Below are 21,040 nucleotides of genomic sequence, written 5' to 3' on the forward strand. Positions count from 1 at the left end.
TAATTTTTTGCTTAACAACAAACTTCATCATGAGCGTACTTTTAAGATGTAGCCCCCTTTTCCTGTAATTTAAATAACTGTTTTATTTATTTATTTATTTATTTTCTCTCTTCTCTTTCCTGAGAGAAAATGATATCGCTGCAGTTCCGTCAGAGGTGGCAGCCTGGCCACAAGTCAGCTGCCACAATCTGTTGCTAGGCGACAAGCGACGTGTCAAGATGCATGAAGCAAATCTCTACAATCCGGATATATGGACAATTTCAAAATAAAATTCAAGAAATACTTTAAAATCATTGGGTTCACCCACAGCAACGTACCTATTAAAAAAAAAAAAAAAAAAAAAGATTAAAATAACAATAATTTATTCCAGTAAAAAACTCAGATGGCCGCGGCTTTGATAGTTCCATTCAAATGCGAATTATAGAGCAGTGTAAGTGTTGAAAGACCTGTAAATGCAATATTTGTGATTTTTGTACTGCTTGTGTTAAAAAAAATAAGATAAATAAATAAATAAATAAATTACAAAAAACAACAACAACAACAACAACAACAACAAAAAAAGTGATTATTTCTAGGCCTCGCTGTTTTTTTTTTTTTTTTTTTTTTTTTTTTTTTTCCGGAAAGCTGAGATGATTTCCTTTTATTAACCTTCTTATAATGAAGCCTTCACGCAGTTTGTCATAACGTCAGACGATGGCGCCAGCCCCATGATTATTATATGATGATTTATTTACTATCCTCCAATGTTGGAACACACACCGTCTATCCTTCAGAGAGGGATATGAGCGTCAACATGTAACATATTGTTGTGGTTATTATATTGAGGAAAGTATTCCCAAGGTTTGAGTGTGAGTGCCTAACTTGCTGTATGGGTTTAGATTTAAAAATGATTCTGAAATAACACACTCAGGGATAAAATTGAACACTTAGTTCTCTTCTGCTTAGATGATCAATCACTGAATCAATTAGTTAAATAAATTGATAAAAAATAAATAAACACATCAGCAACACAGTGAAACAATCAAACCCATCAGAAGTTATTGTAAAGGAAGAAATTTGCGCGCACGTTTGCTACACACTGTAGACACACTACACGGACCTGTACAATGGCTGCTGCTCTTTTTCAGTCCACCTGTTTAAGACCACAGAAAGCTGCCTCCTCTGCACACGCCTCTGTTAACACGTTTTTCTAAGAGAGGGGGGAGAAGCATCCTTCAAAAACGCCCTGTGCATTAATTGGCAGGGAGCTTGACTTAAAATGATCACCAGCACCACCACAGCTCAGACACGTCAGAGCTCCTTCCGCCGCTGCCGAATGGATCACCTAAAAATTCACCTCCCCGGCATGGTGTCGCGCCAAACCTCCTCTCTTTAATTTCCCTTCATCTCTGAGGAGACTGCTGCCTTTTTTTTTCCCACGGTTTCTTGGACATCTCACCAGCCCAGAGAAGCCTGAGCGGTGACCATGCCAAGTGCACTGCTTTAAGACACGCTTAGAGTCACATCGCTGCCGCTGCTGCTGCTGCTGGGTGGACGCACGGCTGGTCATCTTTAGAGCTTTTCCTGCAACAATTTGTTGCAAAAACAGTGAGGGGCGAAGCCATGGTGCCGGTACCTCATCGGCTCGTCATGGAACCGTGAGAACTTTCTTCTGGACTCCCCCCATCCCCCCTCTTTTTTCTTTTAGATGTTTTTTTGCGGGGTCTTATTTTTTGGGAAATTATCATCCGTTTCCCCTTTCAATTATGTTCACGTTCGCTGCCTTTTGCTACATGCTGTCTCTGGTCCTCTGTGTGTCTCTGATCTTCTTTGCAATATGGCACGTAAGTATTTAAACATTTTATTATGTGTTCGGAGCGTCTGTTGTGTTTGATTATCAATGATTGATCTGATCATCTGGGATACGCAGGTGTCAGAATAACGCGTAGTGACTCCTGATGGCCCAAAGCTTTGCGCCTTGATTTGATTTAAATGTGCTTTTAATTCACACCGTTTCACATCAGTGGATTTTTTTGTGTGGCTTTCCCCCACACGGCAGGTGTACACCTGTTTGTCGGCTTCATCCAGCCCACTTCCCCTTTCCTGACCGCTTTTTTTTTTCTCCCTTGATGTGGCTACTGCAGCTTGATTTGGAGAAAAATGCAACCCTGTGCAGCAAACAAGATCAATTAAAGCGCCTTCCTTCCAGATCAATTAGGAAATCCTGTAGAGTGTAATCTCCCCTGCTCATCCTCCCAGCTCTGTGCTCTCTGCCTTGAAAACGAGCCACTGCTACACACCACAGATGATATGACTGACTACATTACAATGTTTAAATAATCTAATTATTTGCTCCCTAAGCAACATCTCCATCATGCAGAGCCTTATGTAAAGACAGAATTGGGTCAGGACCCTCTGCCTCTCGCCCAGAGACTGCCTTTTCACAGCTACAGACCTAATGCATTTGGGATGGATGATACTCAGGCAATTACAGTTAATAGTTGGTTCTCCTGCCTGTCAGCTAGGCAGTGGAAAATACCTCATTTTTTCTTGATTCATCATCATAAAGATAACAACTACAACATCAGTGCCTGTCTTTGTTACATATGGATCCAGCACCAGTGAAAGTGTGACTATAGAACACATGATCCTGTGGTTCAGCGATAATCCAAACCGCACCAGGCTTTTTACTGCATTCTGCTTAAGACAGCAAAAACAGAGGGGATGCCTCCTCCACCAGTTCTCATTCAGTGACACACAGACATGCAACATAATAAGCTTTGGCTCCATATCGCACAGAAACATAATTGGGAAGCAGCTCTAAGGTGGGAATATGTGGAGCAGTGGAAGTGTTGAGCAGAGCCGAGGCTGCACGTTATCATCAGCCACCTGCCAGGTGCAGGGGAATTCAGGCTGTTACACTTCCACCTCTATCAGCTGCCCTGGAAGGTGTCCATCTTTCTGTCACTTCTTTTTCTTCAGTTTGAAAAACTCTTCAGAGGAGCGACTCGGAACACTGCTGTCGAAATCGGCCAAATGGTTAGTTTGTTAAGCCATGAGCAGCATCCTCATTAACAGGAGAGCAAGAGTGCTGTTTCCAAATCGATCAATCTATACGACAAGACAGTGACAGCACGCACTGAGCAGTTGTATCAAATAAACTGGTTTGATTCAAAACTGTCTGGGTTTTTGTTCCCATGCCATCAGATCCATATACTTCCGAGACTTTTTGCAGTGTCAGAATGTCATCACACAAGCCAGGATCACATGGAGCCGAATATTCCGATTAGAATCGAGTTAGAAGCCCAAACCTGAATCAAAATGCTCCATATAAACATCTCAATCCGAATCTAATTTCATTCAGTTGCACAGGGGTAGTATATCCCTTTTCCCAAACCGTAAAATCCTGTCATGAAACAGCGAATTGGAAAGTTGTCAGGCAGGGTTCTGTTGGCGCATGCTCTGTCTTGGCGTAAACATTGATCAATCCCATGATTTGAGGGATGAAATGTGCTGCCTTAAGTTGTCTGGCAATGTCTGAGGCTTCCTCTTCATTTGGCCTCCAGATGAGCTCCTGGATTGGTCCTTTTAACATGCCCGTAAGAAAACATGTATGTGAAGTTTTTAGGGCTGCAACTAACTTTTTTTTATGTCGACTGATCTATTGGTTATTTTTTTCAATTAGCCAATTAATCACGGTTATTTTGTGTTTCAAGCTAATTTGGTCTTTAAAATGTGCAGACCTTTAAAATTCAACCTGTGTGTTGCATTTTGGCTGCATTTACCCAGAGTTAGGTTCTCACCTCTGATTGGTCAGCCCTGAGTCATGTTTGTTTGTTTGGGCTTATCTTATTCATTATGGCATAAAAATATGAGTACAATACAAAAAAATGAAATAAATCTCAAGATGAATGAAGCAGGTAACAGAGAAATGAAATTGTTGTTGGCAGTGTTGGTTGACAAGACCTCTCATTAGTGACTTTGGGCTTGTTTTCTGACTTTTATTTGCTTGTCGGGGTTTGCTTTGCTCTTTGTATGATCCCGTCTGACTCTCTCCCAGCTCTCCATGACAACACGTTTAGTTTCATTTCTCTACATGCGCTACTTCCACTTAGCTCATGCCCACTCCACCCCTCCTGAGCTCCATCAGATAAATGTCCCCACTTTTAAAAAGTTAGGGGAGTTTTGACGGTATTTTGTGACTCAGATCCTGAAAAACTGTCTGTAACAGAGAGTGAAGGAGACTCTCTAAATTACGTTATCTTGCGCTGAACACTCGGAGCTCTCGCTGTCCAATCCGCAGATGTAGAGCCTCCGTCAGGGTGTAGTGCTGGAGATTTTTCCTCATGAATATTCCCCATGTATGAACTCAGTGGTCTTTTCCCACAAAAGTATCCAGTAACGTAGAGCCTAATGCAGTGAACTGAAGGTACAGATGAACATTGCCTCCTGGTATTTCATTTGAGGATATGACAACAACAATAAATACAATAATACAACGCACTGACTGTCAAAATTTGCGTTGATGATTTCTAATAGTCGACAAGTTGATTATGTAGACCAATCATTGCAGCCATAGAACTTTCTCACCGTGCCTTTGCAAATGCCAGATTGGATGGAGACAAGGTGGCATTCTGCACAGCTGCCAAGTCCATACAAAACAATAGCGACGCACATAATAAATGGAATGGGTGCTCTGACGTTGACTTCATCTGGAGCCATTAATCCCTCTTCCAAGGTCGGTAAACTTGAGAGGTACAACTATTTCCCACCAGTCTTTGCTGCAGACCTTCATTCACAGCTTTCTGGTCTTTGGAGGAGGCATGAAGAGAACAGGCAAACATCGCACAGCACCAACAAAAAGGTCCTTGATCTTATGTACGCCTTCTTCTCTTTAGTGCTTCCAGTACGAGCGCGTCAGTAGCAAGCTGTTGCTTTAATAAAAGTATAAAAACAATAGCTACTACTTTGCATAACAGACGGTACACCTCCATCTTTGATTAATTACGTGATGTTTAAATAGATCTGCGTGTATCACGTGTTTGTTAAACAGCTATTCTGTTTAAATGTTGTAGGACATGTAAACACCAGATTAGAATGGATCACTTCACTTGTAAACTGTTCACTCGAGATCTTCAATCAGAAAAAATTTAATCTGAATGAGAAAAATTCTGTATTTGCAGCTTTGTATCTACTCTACAAGGGGCGGCATAGACTCGAGCAGAGTTGGTCACCACGGTTGAGTCTCGATTCAGTCTCACTGTCCACATGCTTCACCCGAGTGTCTGTACTGGCAGTGTGTCATAAGGATTAGTTCATGTTGATGGGTGCTCTATGAAGCAGAATCTGCCCTCAGTGTATGACGAGTGTGGGTTAAATGGGTGACATGTCATGTAAAGAGAGTTTAAGTGGTCAGAAGAGGAGACAAAGAGGTCTATTAACATAGACCACTTACAGCCTGTCTGGTTTATACATTTGGAGCTCATCAGACGGCAGCTGTCACTTGCCAATGCAACAGAAATTCAGAAGTGTTAACAAAAAATATATTTATCACAATTTTGATATGCATCCAGCATGTTCTTTCCTATATTTACCATACAAGACAGGATGATGATAAGTCTCATATTTTATATTTTAAGCGTGAATCGTGGTAGGGTGGGTGTTACAAACAGAACAAGATGAGACAAGGATTACATTATCTCTATATTTTTACATAAATTGCAGAAAACTTAAGCAGCCTTTAAAAAGAGTAATCTAGTTATATGTTATACCTGCACATCAAGTGATTTTTTTAATCAGATCTACTTTTCCCATTCATAGAAGAGTCCCCCAGTTCTCCAAAGACTTATAATTTATAGTTATTCAATAAATTGCACTCATCTGACCATGTTTTAAAAAAACCCCACATTATTATTTTGAGGAAACTGTGAAAGAGTCTGCAGGGAGGACGCAGTGGAAATAAATGAGCATGTTTTTTTTCTTTTACATATTAATACCCTGCAAGCAGCTAACATTAGCATCTGAGTCATGAAAGTCAGAGATGAACTAACGACTGCACACAGCACCGTAAAAACCTCCATTATTAATCGTCCATAATCAATCAATCCCCCATCAAATCAAGTTAATTAGTTCTCAAGTATTTGCCTTTTCTGCCCCTCCACTCATTTTCAGTAGCTTGATACATTTTTCATCAGCTTGTTTTGAAGTAGGGGAGCTCACTGAATATGACTGATTCTTTCTCAGTCACCCTCATTTGCACTTATTTGATGCTCCTCCATCAGAAGGAAACCAAAGAAAGACGCAGTCTAACTTTTTATTATCTATTTTCACCCTCCTGGGTATCCCCGAACTGGCATTTTAGTTAGGTAAGAATAGTTTCTTGTGAGGAAATATCACAACTACAATGTGAAGAAACCACTGATACATTGTTAACAAAATGACTTTTTGATAGCAACAGCAAGTCATAAGAGATTTGCTCATCATTTATACCTGAGTCACATTTTTATGTCTATCACCTAACATCAGCTAGAGTCGGTGGGTTGAAAATGTGTTGCCTGATCTGCCTTCCTCTTGTAGTTTTCTGTCTTGGATGTTATTATTACCCAGCTTTCTTACTCATCTCCTGACTGTGTAAGAAACTTGGTTTTCATTGGTGGATGGTCTATTACTACAGTTTTTAACATTTACTAACATTAGCAACACCAGAGGAAAACTGATCACACATCAGTACAAATCAATCCCCCCCCAAAAAGAGTTCAGAGGCTTTAGTTTCTGCCTGTTGTCTCTACAGACCTTAAGGTGAGGTGGCTTCTGTTAGCATGCTAATTTATCAGGCTAAACAGCATGGATATTTCCAGACAGAAGTTACCAGTTGCCACAAAGAAATGTAGGCCATAAACAGTGATGATGACACCAGTGTTCAAAGTCGTGATATTTAGTTCATTTGATTTTAAAGTTGTGTCAACTTCAGAGAAGGAGTGCTAAATGAGGACAGTTTAACTCCACCTCAACAGGAAGACAAATAAGTGAGGCTATTTAAAAAAACAACAACAACAACAATAAAAAACATTATTTTAAATCAATAAGATATTCTTTTAGTCACAGTTTTCTGCTATCTTTAGCTAAAGTTAGTAGCCTGGTAAAATGCAGGGTAATGCTTTGCATCAGGGTCTTGTCACACCTGGCTTCTATATGCCATAACTACCTGCTTAACATACACTATCCATACTTAAACCATTGAGCCAATTATTGCACAGTACGAGACAAAAACAGTCCTGAAATCTGAATTACTGAATCTATTTGGATTCTGAGTTATCACATTTCTTCAGCCAACTACAAAATGCCTCACAAACTTGGCTTGTTCCTCCCCTCCAGTCTCAAAGGAAACCCTGACACATTAAATTTTTCATTTTTTCTTAAAACCTTTTAACTTTACAACTTTTTTTAGACATACAGAGATCAACATTTTTTTTTGCCAGTGCAGGGCATTCTTAGGCAATGACGTATACAGGTTGTGTGAGATACAGTCAGTGATACCAACTTAAGCAACTTTATCGTTCTATTTAGCAACTTATCAGACCCCTCTGGTGAGTTTTTTTTTTTTTCTTCAAAAAAGCGATAAACAGTGTTTAACATCAACAAAACAACCAAAAGCACAAACACTAAACCAGAATAATGTCTCACAGGAGCAAGGCTGGAGCCACATATTTCAGTACAAAACTACACCTGAGTTTTTGGCGATAAAAAAAAAAAAAACTGAAGCCAACCTCAGCCCGAGCTGATAATCCTGTTATTACAGCCCCTCTTTTAACTAGGGATGGGTTCGTTTTACATTTGAAATGATATGGTACTGATGCCTGGTACCTGGCAATCAGTATTCGTACTTGACGGTACCAATTTCTGGTACTTTTGTATGTGTTTATGTGGTAATAAATAAGAATTTGTTGAATAGTAAAATCTCAAAGTTTTTCAAAATAACATATTTATTTCACAATATACAACCTTGCATTGCTATGTTCATGTCCGGTATGGAAAACCGCCTTCCACTCCCTCACAGTCACAAGGATGCATTTAGGTGCCTTTACATTGCCCGGAAGATTTTGTGTGAATTGGTACTCGGTTCTTCAGACAGAATTAGGTTGGCACCTATAAAGTACCTAATTCGCCATCATCTGTTGTCTTGCAAGTTGGATGGAAAAGTTCAGAAAGTATGGCTAGCTGATTCTGGTTTGCCTCTTGTTGCATTTCACCCATTAACCAAAAACTCCCAGTTAGCCTGTAACGTTTCAACTATTTTTAGCAGTTTGCAGCCACATTCCTCCAAACAAAACACCAACAAAACTCTGCATTCTAAATCAATATGTCGCATATCCAATGATAATTTTGATCCTTAAATTGATGAATCCAGCTGCAACTGCTGTTTATTTCCAACTTTAACATCCAGCTACCATGCTTTAGCATGGCAGTGGAAAGACAAATGACTGGAAAGCCAAACGATTCTCGTTTTGGAATATAATGACAAGTTCAGAGTTTCCTTCAAACAGATTCAGTTATCAACAGAATCATGTTACATAAAAAATACACCCATAGGAGAACTCATGTAAGCAATTAATTTTAATTAACATAAAAGGTGAACTGCTCCCTCCCCCCATGCTTTACAGCTGAGTGCTTCAACAGCCTGACTCTGTTTGGGTGAGTCTCCTCCATTGTAACCACATTCCCTAATGGGCCTGAAGTGTCATTAAAGCTGGGAGTGAGCCACACAGTCCTCAGATGCTCCTCTGATAGATGGGAAAGCGCTGTGGTGGTACAGATATGATGTCGAGGATGTCCAGGCAATGTGGTGGAGGGCAGAATAGATAACTCAGCTGTGGTTCCTGTCATAGTGTTAGAGATGTGCTGTTTAGTATGAGGCCTTGTCTGATGCATTGGGATATTGAACATATTCTCTCATGCAGGGAGTACCATGTAAGGCTGCAGTATTAAAAATGTTGGCTGATTGGTTGGTTTTATATGGTTTGTTTGGATGGAATAAAGGTAACACCATGAAATCTCTTTCACCTAGTGAATTATTTTTTTTACAGAAGGAAGCATTCTGCTGCAAGCCCCTTCTCACCCTTCATTTTTAGCTCGTCTTTTATTTATTAACTTGAATTACTACACACAGTGAAGACTGGTTCAAATAGCACTAAAGTGACACCCCACATCAGGATTTCACACACACCCCATGATGCATTTGCAGGGAAACAGAGCAGATGAACCCTTCTGCCTCCCTTTCCTGTTTCTTGGTGTGACTTTGCATCACTCTGAGATTTTGACAAGTACAGGGCATTCACAGGTTTGACAGAGGTGTCGCGTGAATAATCATTCAGACTGAACAACCATAATGCTCCCTCATCTCAGCTGCTGCTGTCTCTGTGGTGTGCTGATGATGAGGCAAAACAGTTATTTTCCTGGTCGCTATGTGAAGGAGGAGGGAGAAACCAAGGAGGGGAAGGAGTCTAAGGGAAAAGAGCTCAGATGTAGAGGGGCTTATCTATCTTACAGAATTAAGGGAGTTGGAAAAGCATGTCCTGCACTTTTTTCCCTACATCAGACATCTAATGTTTGGGTGTGTTGGGGAGATATGGTTCAAGCCCCTGAGGAAAAGAGCTGACAAAGTCACAGAGAGAAAGATGAAAGGAGGTGAGGCAGAGTGCCAAAGAAGGGGGAATGACAGGAGCTGCTGGAGTGATGAGATGGTGGAGAATAAAAGGCGAAAGGTCAGAGAGACTACAGATTTGTCTTTCTGGAAGATGAGACTCGGACAGATTGGGCTGGTGGATAGATGACAGGAACAAAGTGCAAAATGGTGATGAGACATGAAAATGGATGGGAAAGGCAGATGCAAAGCTGTGAGTAGGTTGCAAAACAGATGGGGAGCGATCAAAGGGAACACAGGGTAATAGGAAATACATTTCGGTTCTTCGTCTGAGGGCTGAAGTTTCTTGATAGCGCAAAGGAATAGACTGGAGTTAGATCAAGCTTTTCTGGGAGATAGGCCCCTGACAACATGAGATATAAAGGCAAGGAATGGCAAGAGGATCAAGAACAAATAATTAAGAAAAGAGAGAAAAACAGACTGATTCAGTTCAGCAAGAAAAGCTTGGAGCTGGAGAGGGCACCTCAAGTCTTCATCTGGATTATTCATGTCTTAATGAATGCTATGAAATAAAGATGAAGTACAATCTGCGTACCTCTGAACATTCTTGTTACAACTGTGTTTAGTGGTGTCTGAAATGATTTACTCATTCAATATTTACTGAACATTTTTTTGTAGCTGTCAAAAAAAAAGCTAAGTTAGCCAGACCTGCCAGGAGTGTCCAAACTTTTCTCAAAGGGGGGCCACAGTTGATTTTGTGAAAATGACAAAGGACCAGCAGCTCTTGCTGACATATGTATTATTTCTTAAAGTAACATATGAATGCTCTCTTTGTTGCCTTCTTTTTGTGATTTCTGTACAAATCAGTCGCAAACGCCCCGTTTACATGAAGTGGTTCAGTTCGGTTCCGTTCAACACGGCATTTCCACTGACTAATCCTGGGACAGATCCCCAAATAACCAAGACGAGTTGTCCTACTCCTTGGGACTCTTCTGTATGGGTGCCAGACTGAACCGACCCGATCCCAGAAGGTGGAGCTACAACACTGCAGTCAGTTGATTGGTCAAAAGAATCGTCACTTACCGCTAGATGTTCTACAATGTTGCTTTTTGTTTACTGTGCCACATTTTTCTTCTTCGTTGGATTTATTAGTGAGGTTAACTTTATCATGCTGCTTTGACGTCACACTATTATTTAACTGATGCAGTTATTGGCATCCGGCTTACATGCCTTCTATTACCAGGGGGCACAGTTGGCTGTGACCAGGGACCAAGGACCAGGCTTAACCAAGCCAATGGCTGTTTTCCAAACCACCTACTATATACTACATGTGAATGTAGTATGTAGTAAGCACTTCATGCTTTTGCTCTTAATATGTATTATGACTGATCTGTTGGGTCTGTTTTGTAGTATGCTACTCTGGTTTACAGCCTTGGAAGGAGGAGCTACAGATGATTGTTTTTTTTGTTTTGTTTTTTTGCCTTCAATATATATAAAAACAAGCTATGGGCAGATCTCAGCATTTAGTTATTTTGTTAATCATATAATAGCAGAATCATCATTCTTGATTTCTAATCTTACACCAGAGTTATATTGCTAACTGAAAATAAATCTGAAAGTAATTTTTAATTTTTACAGCTGATGGAAAAACACTTTTATATAATCCACATTAGGGCTGGACAATTAATCGGATTTTAATCGTGATTTCAATTTTGCCATCTGACAATCATAAAAACAATATAATTGAAGAAAAACAATTAATATGCCACACAGTGTAGATGAGTGCAAGTTCCTGTGCTTCATAGCTCTTCTGTATTCCATGTGCAGCCACAGCGAGTGTGTGTGACTTATGTGTATCAATAATACTGTATGTGCCACTTGCTGGTTCTTTAAAGTTGTGTTTTAATCAGTACTGGAGTTTTTGAATAAATGGATAATTGTGTATATTAATTGTGATTTCAATATCACTTAAAATAATCAGGATTCTTATTTTTACCATAATCGCCCAGCCCTAATCCACATATGGTTGAATCAGTTGTTTGTATGGGCTAATGAATTTGTTAAAGTAAACACCTATTTTATGACAGGAAGTGACAAGATGTATTGGTGTTTCTTAATAATAATAATAAATTTGTAGAGCACTTTTCATCAAAGCGATCTCAAAGTGCGACAATAAAACAAGGTTAAAACAGCAAGATTACAAAGAGGTTAAATGCCTTCAGTGAAAGCTTTTTTAAAAAGAAAGGTTTTTAGGCCCTTCTTAAAAGAGTCTGTTGTTTGTGGAGCCCTCAGGTGTTCAGGGAGGGCATTCCACAAGCGAGGAGCGGCTGAGCTAAATGCCCGATCACCCATTGTACACAGTTTAGTCCTGGGGGGCAGAAGGAGGTAGTTGTTACCAGAGCGGAGGCGTGATGAGGTTTGTGGTTTGAGAAGTTCTTTTAGGTATGGGGGGGCGTTTCCATGGATGCAGTGGTGGGTTAGGAGGGAGAGTTTGTATTGAATCCTGAATGAGACCGGAAGCCAGTGGAGAGAGTGAAGGATGGGTGTTATATGGTCATACTTCCGCACCCTCATCAGGATCCTAGCGGCGCTGTTTTGGATGTACTGGAGTTTTTGTAGGCCCTTGCTAGGAGTCCCGATGAGGAGTGCGTTGCAGTAGTCAAGCCTTGAGGAGACAAAGGCGTGGACCAGTTTTTCAGCATCTGTAAGACTGAGTAGTGGACGGAGTTTTGCAATGTTTCTGAGGAAGTGAAAGGAGGTCTTATGGATGTGTTTTATGTGAGTGTGGAAGGTAAGGTGGCTGTCGAACCCTACACCCAGATTGGTGACTGTTGATGAAAGAGGAATGTGCTGACCAGAGAAGTTAATGTGGGTAATGCTGGATGACTGGACCTGGTGTGGTGTGCCTACTAAAATGGCTTCAGTTTTGGAGCTGTTTAACTGCAGGAAGTTGTTTGACATCCACGCCTTTATCTCCTCAAGGCAGGTGCTCAGAGCCAATGATGATGATGAAGATGATGATGATGATAGTGGGGCTGCAGATGAAAAAGGGTCTGTCTTAATGTATTATTATCACATTATTTTACTTCTATCTCGATCTAATGTTAGTGTTGTGTAGTAGATATTTTGCAGACTCATTCCAGTAGATGGCGGTAATTCACCAAAACCTGTCACCCGCATAGACAAACAGTGTTAGCGCTGTGCATTTGTGGGAAACAGTATGCCAGGTAGACTGGTCGCATACTGAGAAATTTTCCTGGATCAGTAGGACATCCAGGGATATTTTGGATACTGCCGATTTTGCAAGTTTTCAAATACTGACTACCACATACTAAATTTCAGCCAAAATATTTGGCACTGCTAGTGTAGTAGACTGTTTGGAAAACAGCCAACCTGTACCAAACCTTACTGATATAAGCTGTACTGCTTGGTGGAAACAGGGCTTCACATACTTGTGTCACCATTACAGACTGATTAAATGAAACCCCACCTTAACACACCTTTTTTTTTTTTTTTTTTTTTTTTTTTTTACTTTTGTGCTCCATTTCATTACTTTATATTCATCATGTGTCCTCTGTGTGTTTTAAACTCTGGATGTTCATGAAGCACATTTTCACATCATGATAAATACATTCATTTAAAGACGTCACCTGTAAGAGTTCACGAGTTTCTGCAGACTGTGCCCTTGATAGAAAACGGACACAGTCAGAGCATGATTCATTCCAGTATAAGATCATATGATGAAAGTTGGGGTCTGTCTGAAAATGGACCTCAGGCCAATATTGGCCTTTTGGCCTGGCTTTTAAAATACCTCTCTATTCACTGTTAGTTAAGCTTTTGCATTAAATGATTATGACTGTAAAACTTATACATAAAGCCCCTAACAGGCAGTCTGCAATCAGCATAGAGTTTAGTTAATTTGCAACAATGAGTCAGTTCAGATTCAAGCTAAAGCAAGAAGTCTCATTTTAATAGTTTGGCCTTTATTACTATATTGTATTTAGTGTTGTTGTAGCGATTCATTAATACCTTTAGTAGATTTTCTTCCATGCAAAACACTATGCAAAGAAAGGGTACCTGTGTGTTGGACCCTGAAAGTATTTTGACAATAATTACTGACTGCTTTAACAGTTAATTCATTGGGATAAATGATTACCTTGATGTAATTTGGCAGAATTATTAACCCTTTTAAATTGGTTTTAGAATCAGTATTTCTTTCAGCCAAACAAAGAGTCAAGTTCATTAAGCCAGTCCATTAAGAATAATAGTTTACAATAGCAAACATGGACTCTAAAATAGACTTGAAAGATCTTGTTACTTCAATTAGTCTGAGGCATTTTGTCAGCATGTCAACTCTTGACTGCACCCTGTGGCACCATTTTCCCCTCTGATGGACGTGGTTTTCATGCTGCATTGTCTTCATCAGCGCTTTGTCGGCAGAGTCAAAAAGTCATCTAATACAGGAGTTCATAAAGGTGTCACGGATCTGAATTAGAAGAAGTTCAAGTCTTTAAAGGAGCAACGCCATCCCATAAATCAGGAAGTGGATGGACAAACTGACTCTGCTGGGAAGAGTTGTTAGAGGGAAAGGAGAGATCGTGTTCTTGATATGATGGAGGGTGATGGAAGTAGGTGGGTTTGTTTTGGCCTTGGATTTGCTGGCTTTGAAAGACACCAGCTTATGGTCAGAAATGGATGGGTTGGACACAGCACAGCCACTTCATGGCCTTCTGTGCGAGTTGGAGACTCAATAAATTATTTCTGTTCAAAACTGTTGAGGCATGATACAATTCCCCTCCTCTAAGTACTGTCCATGTTCATATTAAAAATCAGGCCAAAATGGGGTAGTTTGATATGTGCAGGGGCATTAAGTCTCGTCACTTAAATGGAAATCTTCTTTATTTTTCGTTGACAAGATGATGACAAAATTAAAATGTTAGTGGTGGATCATCAGACATTCAAAACCCTGGGTATATTTTTTTTTCAGTGTGTCTCATCCGTCAAAATGAAATTTATTTCTATAACAGTCTCATTGAGTTAGCAGTGTTAGCTCAGTTACTGTACAGGTGAGCTGTGGGTTCAAGTTCTCACCTCCTCTGTGCATTTTTCTCATGTCCACTGATAACTTTTTTTAAACCCCTGCTGTGGGTTAGTTACATGAACAACCAGCACCTGGGCTGATGTCTGTTTATCAATGAATGTTTGATGATTTTTGCTGATGTTAGCATGTTAGCATAATAACTCTGTGTCTTCAACGCCAATGATCCTAGTTTTTTTATCCGTTTGACTCTTTTGGAAACTAGACGCCACTTAAATCTCACTACATCATCACCCCTAGACTCTCGCTGACTGTCTCGCAGAGCGACTGTTCAGTTACTTCCAAACAAAACACAATTTTACAAACTGTTGATCAACTGTTGTCAGATAAAAGCAAAACTCACAGCAATCAGACTTAACTACGATGCCACTACGTTCACTAAGCTATGAGAGTGAAGGTTACTGTATTCAGAAGCTATATCATGTAGTTTCTGAAAACCGTAATGTTCACTTATTATTGCTTATGTAGCTTATGTAGCTGATGCAGGACCTAAATGCAGCTTAGCCATCCAATCCTTTATGAAATGCAGTGTAGCTGTTATAAGCTGTAGCTGTTGCTATAGCAGCATTAGATAGATCGTTATAACAAGCGATTTCAAAATACAACCAACAATTCAAAACTGGTCCTGGGTTGTCTTCATTTCAAGGGCTGTGCAGCCCTTCACCTTAACCCTACAGAAAACTGGGACACCCCTTCACTAGACGTGCATGTGCAAAACCAAAGGCTTAGGGGTAGACATGTACCGATCAATTTCCTTAATTTTGGGGGATCGGTGATCCGCCCATCTTTACATATAAAACTGATCTTATATACCTCAGGGGAGGTCTGACAGCCAGCCATTGTTGCTTTTTGCTCTGAGACCTAAAACTCAGGACACTTTATTGGTTGTTTAAGTTAAAACATAAAGGTTTTATTGTTTCACAGGTATTGTTCAATGATTTTCAATAAAATAAGATTGGAACATTGAAGGTATATGCTGTCAGTTATAAAAAATAAAAAATAAAAATCGGTATCAGCCCAAATCTGTTTCAGCAGGTCAGGCTTTTTAAAGATCGGTGATTGGCCAGAAAATTGTGATCGGTGCACCCCTACTTAAGGGGTAAAACAGGGGCTAAAGAGCAGAATTGGGATTGGCCTTCAGTGAGATGTTTGGCAGTTTATATCAACTCTTCATCATCAGAGATGAAGAAGCAGTTCGGAGTGTGGTAAACTGTCTGTCCAGTGAGTCTGTTTGAAGTCAGAGATTAAAAATAGAGCCAGTGTGTCCACAGATAGACTGTTATCTTTGTAAGGATCGTTCTTCTATAAATCTACTTTTATCTGTGTGTAATGACCTTTCCTTACTTTATAGATCAGTAGGGACAGCACAGCAGCTCTTCACTGGGAGGAGAGTCCAGGCTGAACTGTTAAACTTTGATGTTTAACAAGAGAAAGTGTTCAGAGGAAAATGTTGAAGATTTAAACACTTGCCTTAATGCCAATCACTGGAGTTGTAGTAATGAATTTACAGAATAAACGGTTTAAGTAAAAGTAAAAGTAAATATTAAAACTAAATTTAAAAAAAGATTTCAAATTAAACAGTACTAAGGAGCTTTGCATTCCCCCGAGTACAGAAACAATGCGAAGATGTTTTTACTTCCACATTTCAATGTCTCTGGCCTGGAGGATGAAAACTGTAGTATGAATAGACAAAAAAAATGTGTTTTTCATTTTATGAGACATTTGATGCTCAGTGTCATAGAAGAAAAACACAAGCCAGAAAATGAAAACAGCAAAATATGCTTGAAGACAACCATATGACAAAAAGACTGTGATTCACTTGGCAGTCACAATAAAACACAAAGCCTCAGTCCCTTTTCTAAGAACCATACCTGAACAGTAAAAACCAGGCGCGAGCTTGTGCTGAAGGCGTCTGAGTGAGACATCAGGGGAAAGAAATGCAGAGGTGATACAATTGATTGTAATCTCAATGAAGCAAACAGTCAACAGAGCTTTGTGGCACCAGGCACCAGGGGCTATAATGAAGGTGGAGCTCAGTATATAGCTGGGTTGGCTCAGCATCGATCTGTGTTCATTAACCCCTGCTGGCCCCCTCATCCATCATTCTGACTCCACTGTTCCTATTGTTTCACTGTAGAGTGTGAACAATAGAGTATTACAGGGCAGTCTTTTTTCACCCATTCCATTTCCTTTCTCTATTCTTTATTTTTTGGAGTTATTATTTCTGGTTACATTTAACTGACATTTTAGTATTGTGCACAAGACTGGGCCCAAAGCCAATGAAGGCATGATTAAAACTCAAGCTCCCAAAGCCCTGACTGTTTCCTTTGAGAAGCCCCCTCATCTGAAACACCAGTCTGATCACTGTTCCAGCCTTTTCATTTCTGAGCTTTCTTAGATTTCAGATAGCTTTTTCTGGAAAAGGGTTGGGGAGTAATATGACGAGGCCTGTGAGAGTTTGTGGATTGAGAATAATCTAGAACTTTGTTCTTTATTCTTTTCCATGGGTTGAAGAAGTCCTATAGACTGAATAATACATGGACATTGTCTCTGTGACATCACCCATCTATTTCTGAAGTGAAGTTTTGAAGCCTATCGTCATCATAACCAACAGAGCACCTGGCTTTGTGGTAATGATGACTGGATCTAACTTTAGTCTTTGAAGCAAGGAGGAGAGGTGAGGAAGCTTTTATTCTCACCTTGTCTGTCAATCAGGCCAGCCATGCTGAAAAATATGGAAAACATTTTTCTTTAGTATCGTCTAAATTACTGATTAGAGAATGAAATCTCCCTTTTTATTGTGTGCTGTATTAGATAATTTTTTCTTGGTACCAGTTGTTCGCGTATTTATTTTATGGGCTGTTTACATGGAAACAATTTTGGGATAAACTACAAAGATGTTGTTACGTTTTTTCATGTCTTTACGTGGAAATGTCATTTTAGCCAACATAAAATGGAAACTTTTGAATATGGCCATCAGAGTGAAATACTCTTCAAGCGCTACAGCCACCATCCCCGTTTCGATGGCAAGCAAGGTTTTCAGGGGGAAACACTGGCGCCATGCTTCACTTTGTGCAAGTGCATTACACTTTCATTGTGGCAACTTAAATTGCTTAAAATGTGCATCTGTTGCACCACTTCTGCTGGCTTGACTTATTTTGGTCTGTTGAGGAAAAGGAAGTGGTCATGGGATCTGTCTCTACACTTGTATTGTTGTTTCCAGGTAAACATAGATTTTTTACATTGCGTTTTTGGGTGAGATGTTGCCATGAAATCAGCACTTTCCTTCCCATTGTCAGATGAATGTCCCTCACTCGTCCATAGACTTGGTAGAACTGTATTTTAACCCTTGATCCTTCACCAATCAGGTAATACTGAAATCAAGGATTGATGGGATATCTTGTGAATGGCATCTTGTTCTGAATGCGTTTCTAACTAGAAGGTTCATGAACTTTTAGTTCCTGGTAAAACAATCCCAGAATCTACATGGTTCCTGTGGCACGTTGTTTGTCTGCTTATCCACCACTGGTAAAAGCCCTGGGTTGATTATGTACATCAGGCCAATGACATATGGAAAAGACAAGTCAGCATTGTTATGTGTAACACCACAGTTAGCCTGTTAGCATAAAGGATACTCACCCTGTGCTGGTTTCGGCCATGATTTATTTCACTGTGTATGAATTTGTTGATGCTTGAGAGTATTTTGTGTTTTTCTGAAAAAGGAAAACTGAACAAGGACTTCTTTGGTGTATCGGCAGCTATTGTAAACTGGAAATTTACTGACATGTTCATCTGAAAGTCTCCAGTTCAGGGTCACTCTTTTAACTGAAACACCAGGAGCTGACAGAGACACATTCACACTGTCAGGCTCAAAGAAGACCATTGTTTAGGAGGTACTAAACCTAGACCATCACAGCTGAAGGTCATCTAATTGTGGATGGAGGAGGAAATAAACACTGTGGGTGCTCCGTTAATCAGAAATGTTCAGCTTGCAAGTCCCGTCCCTCAAAGTTCCTGGAACTCTAAAGTACTTCCCCAAGGCAGGGCCTTTTTCAGGGGTACATTTATTATCCCAGAACTAAAGCTAGACATGGGTTCCTGGGGTTGAAAAATTACATCGTTCTGGGTTGGGATGGGTACCTTTCCCATTTGAAACGATGGGGTACCAATGCTCGGTACCTAGCAATTGGTATCAGTACCCAACGGTACCAATTGTCTGTACTTTTTTGTGTTGTATGTGGTAAAAAATATAAATTTGTTTGATAATAAAATCTCAATTTTTTTCAATTTAACATTTCTCAGTATATAACCTTGCAATGCTGTGTTCATATCCAGCATGGGAAATCTCCTCCTCTTCTACTCTCTCACAGTCAAGGGTGCATTTAGGTACCTAAACATGGTACTTTTTGATTTTGCGTGAATCAGTACCGGTAATTTTGACAGAATTCGGTTGGTACCCATAAGAGCACCTAATTCGGTACCCATCCCTAGTTCTGGAGATGATGTCCAGTGTGGAGATGATCCTTCATTATGTTTCCTCACTAGCTGCCAGTATGTTTGATGAAGCTGCATGAACCAGTCTTTCTTTGACAAAGGCAAGTATTGACCTGCAGCAATGTCAGTTTTTGGCTGTATATAGAGCCTGAAACGGCATATGTGTTATTCATCTAGCATCCGTCCCTCCGGAGAGCCCTGACAGCTGAATCATGCATACAGAGTGCTGATGTGGACATTTTCTGGAAGGAGGGATTTGTTTCATTTGATCTCGTCACAGTGGAGAAGGAGGTTAACTGTGCCAGCAGTGTTTATTAACATCAGAGTAGCTGCCTTCTCCAGCTGTCTTCCTCTGCCAAGGTGTTCAGCACAGATACAGGCCAGCACTGACAGGAGCATGCTAGCGATGAGAACGCAAGCCAACTTCGAGCACGTGGACATCCAGTGACCTCTGGGAAGTCTGTTTGAGAAGGGGGATTTTTTAAAAATGTTTTGTGTAGAGCCCCAGGGACCCTTTGCACATTTATATTTTGCACCACTCCTCACCAAAAACAAAACAGCATGAAACAAAAACAAGGTGGAAAGCAGGCAGCTCTGGCTTCAACCAGAATCTTTGAGTTTAATTTGATGGTAAGGTACCCACACTTTGCTGTTTGTCATTTCTCTGAACAAACTGACATCTACATGTTACTCTGTTGGGATAAGATGACATTTTAATCCTCCTCATGGGTGAATTGGACAGCCAGTGCTGAAAGTGTCGTAAAGTTTGCATCATGCCAGTTTGTAAATGCAGAGAAACAGTCAGATAGCATGAAATTGAGTGTCTTATGTGGGTATCTGAGACGCTGTGTTTGGAGCCAGCTCCATCAGGTTCTAAATTGGGCACCAGAGGTTAGTTAGAAATGGTCGTGCAGAAAATCAACCCAAGTTGTGAGGGCTTACAACCCAATGAATAATTGAGACGAGGCGGTAAATAATTAAAGCAGACCTTGTAGTCCTCCACATTAGAGTGGAGGTTTCTCTGATTGCTGTTGTTGTTTTTAATCTTGTTCTTTCCAAATGAATACCTTAAAGGCCAGATGGAGAGAAAAGCATGTTTGTGGTTTATTATAGCCTCCACCAACTGAGCAACATTTGACAGATTAACATTCAACAACAAAATATAACAAACTAGCCAGCATCGATCTTTCTGTTTCCCTCTGTTGCAGACACACACACACACACACACACACACACACACTCTGCAAGGTGTTAATCCACAAGCAGCCGCGGCCTGCATTAAAGCATGCTGTTTGTGCCTGTTTCCCTGTGCCTAGAGAAAAGAAAATGATGCCAGTTTGCTTTTTGCTACTGCCAGCCAACCTTGACTTCAAAGCAGTCTGTCAAAGTCGGCTTCCACATCAAAATAGGACTGCATGTGCAAATACAAACCCAGAGCCACTGCCAGCAAATATCAAGCAGGAATCACCCTTGAAGCACGTCGCAAATTAAAAATTTGGTCTTGCGGAAGGCAGCTCGTGGGCTAATGTTTCTCTGATCATGAGGAACTGATCAGTTTCAGTTCGAATAGTCAGTTTTCTGGTTTAGAATGGCTCATCTGTTCTTTGTATTGTTCCTCCTTGTAATAAAACCTTCTTCCTGGTGGGATGATTCTTTGTGACACAGTGATCTATAGGGGTTCCAAAGAGACTAATTTCTTCGTTTTTCAGAGGCTCTAAGAGGATGATCTCTTGGCGTTGATTGCAGTGACACCTTTGGTCAGAATGGGAAGTGTTTTGCAGGGATAAAGATTCTGTTTCCCATGAGCACCATGACTCACTGTTGCAAAG

General features: G+C 40.3%; 1 protein-coding gene across 3 annotated transcripts in view; it reads left to right on the plus strand.

Moving 5' to 3' along the window:
- Window positions 1–1,464: 1,464 nt before the first annotated feature.
- The window catches only part of cnih3 (cornichon family AMPA receptor auxiliary protein 3), a 94,730-nt gene continuing 75,154 nt past the window's right edge, over window positions 1,465–21,040 (plus strand). For 2 of the 3 annotated variants that reach the window (XM_074684752.1, XM_074684753.1), the window contains exon 1: window positions 1,613–1,823. In XM_074684752.1, the coding sequence (XP_074540853.1) occupies window positions 1,746–1,823 (78 nt within the window). In that variant the 5' untranslated portion in view covers window positions 1,613–1,745. Of the gene's footprint in view, window positions 1,824–21,040 lie in introns of all 3 variants that reach the window. The other variant, XM_074684754.1, reaches the window with a different exon arrangement.

Source organism: Halichoeres trimaculatus, unplaced genomic scaffold (genome assembly GCF_033239565.1).
Source record: "Halichoeres trimaculatus isolate MK-OKI-2021-1 unplaced genomic scaffold, fHalTri1.1 fHalTri1_scaffold_13, whole genome shotgun sequence".
Taxonomy (NCBI): Eukaryota; Metazoa; Chordata; class Actinopteri; order Labriformes; family Labridae; genus Halichoeres; species Halichoeres trimaculatus.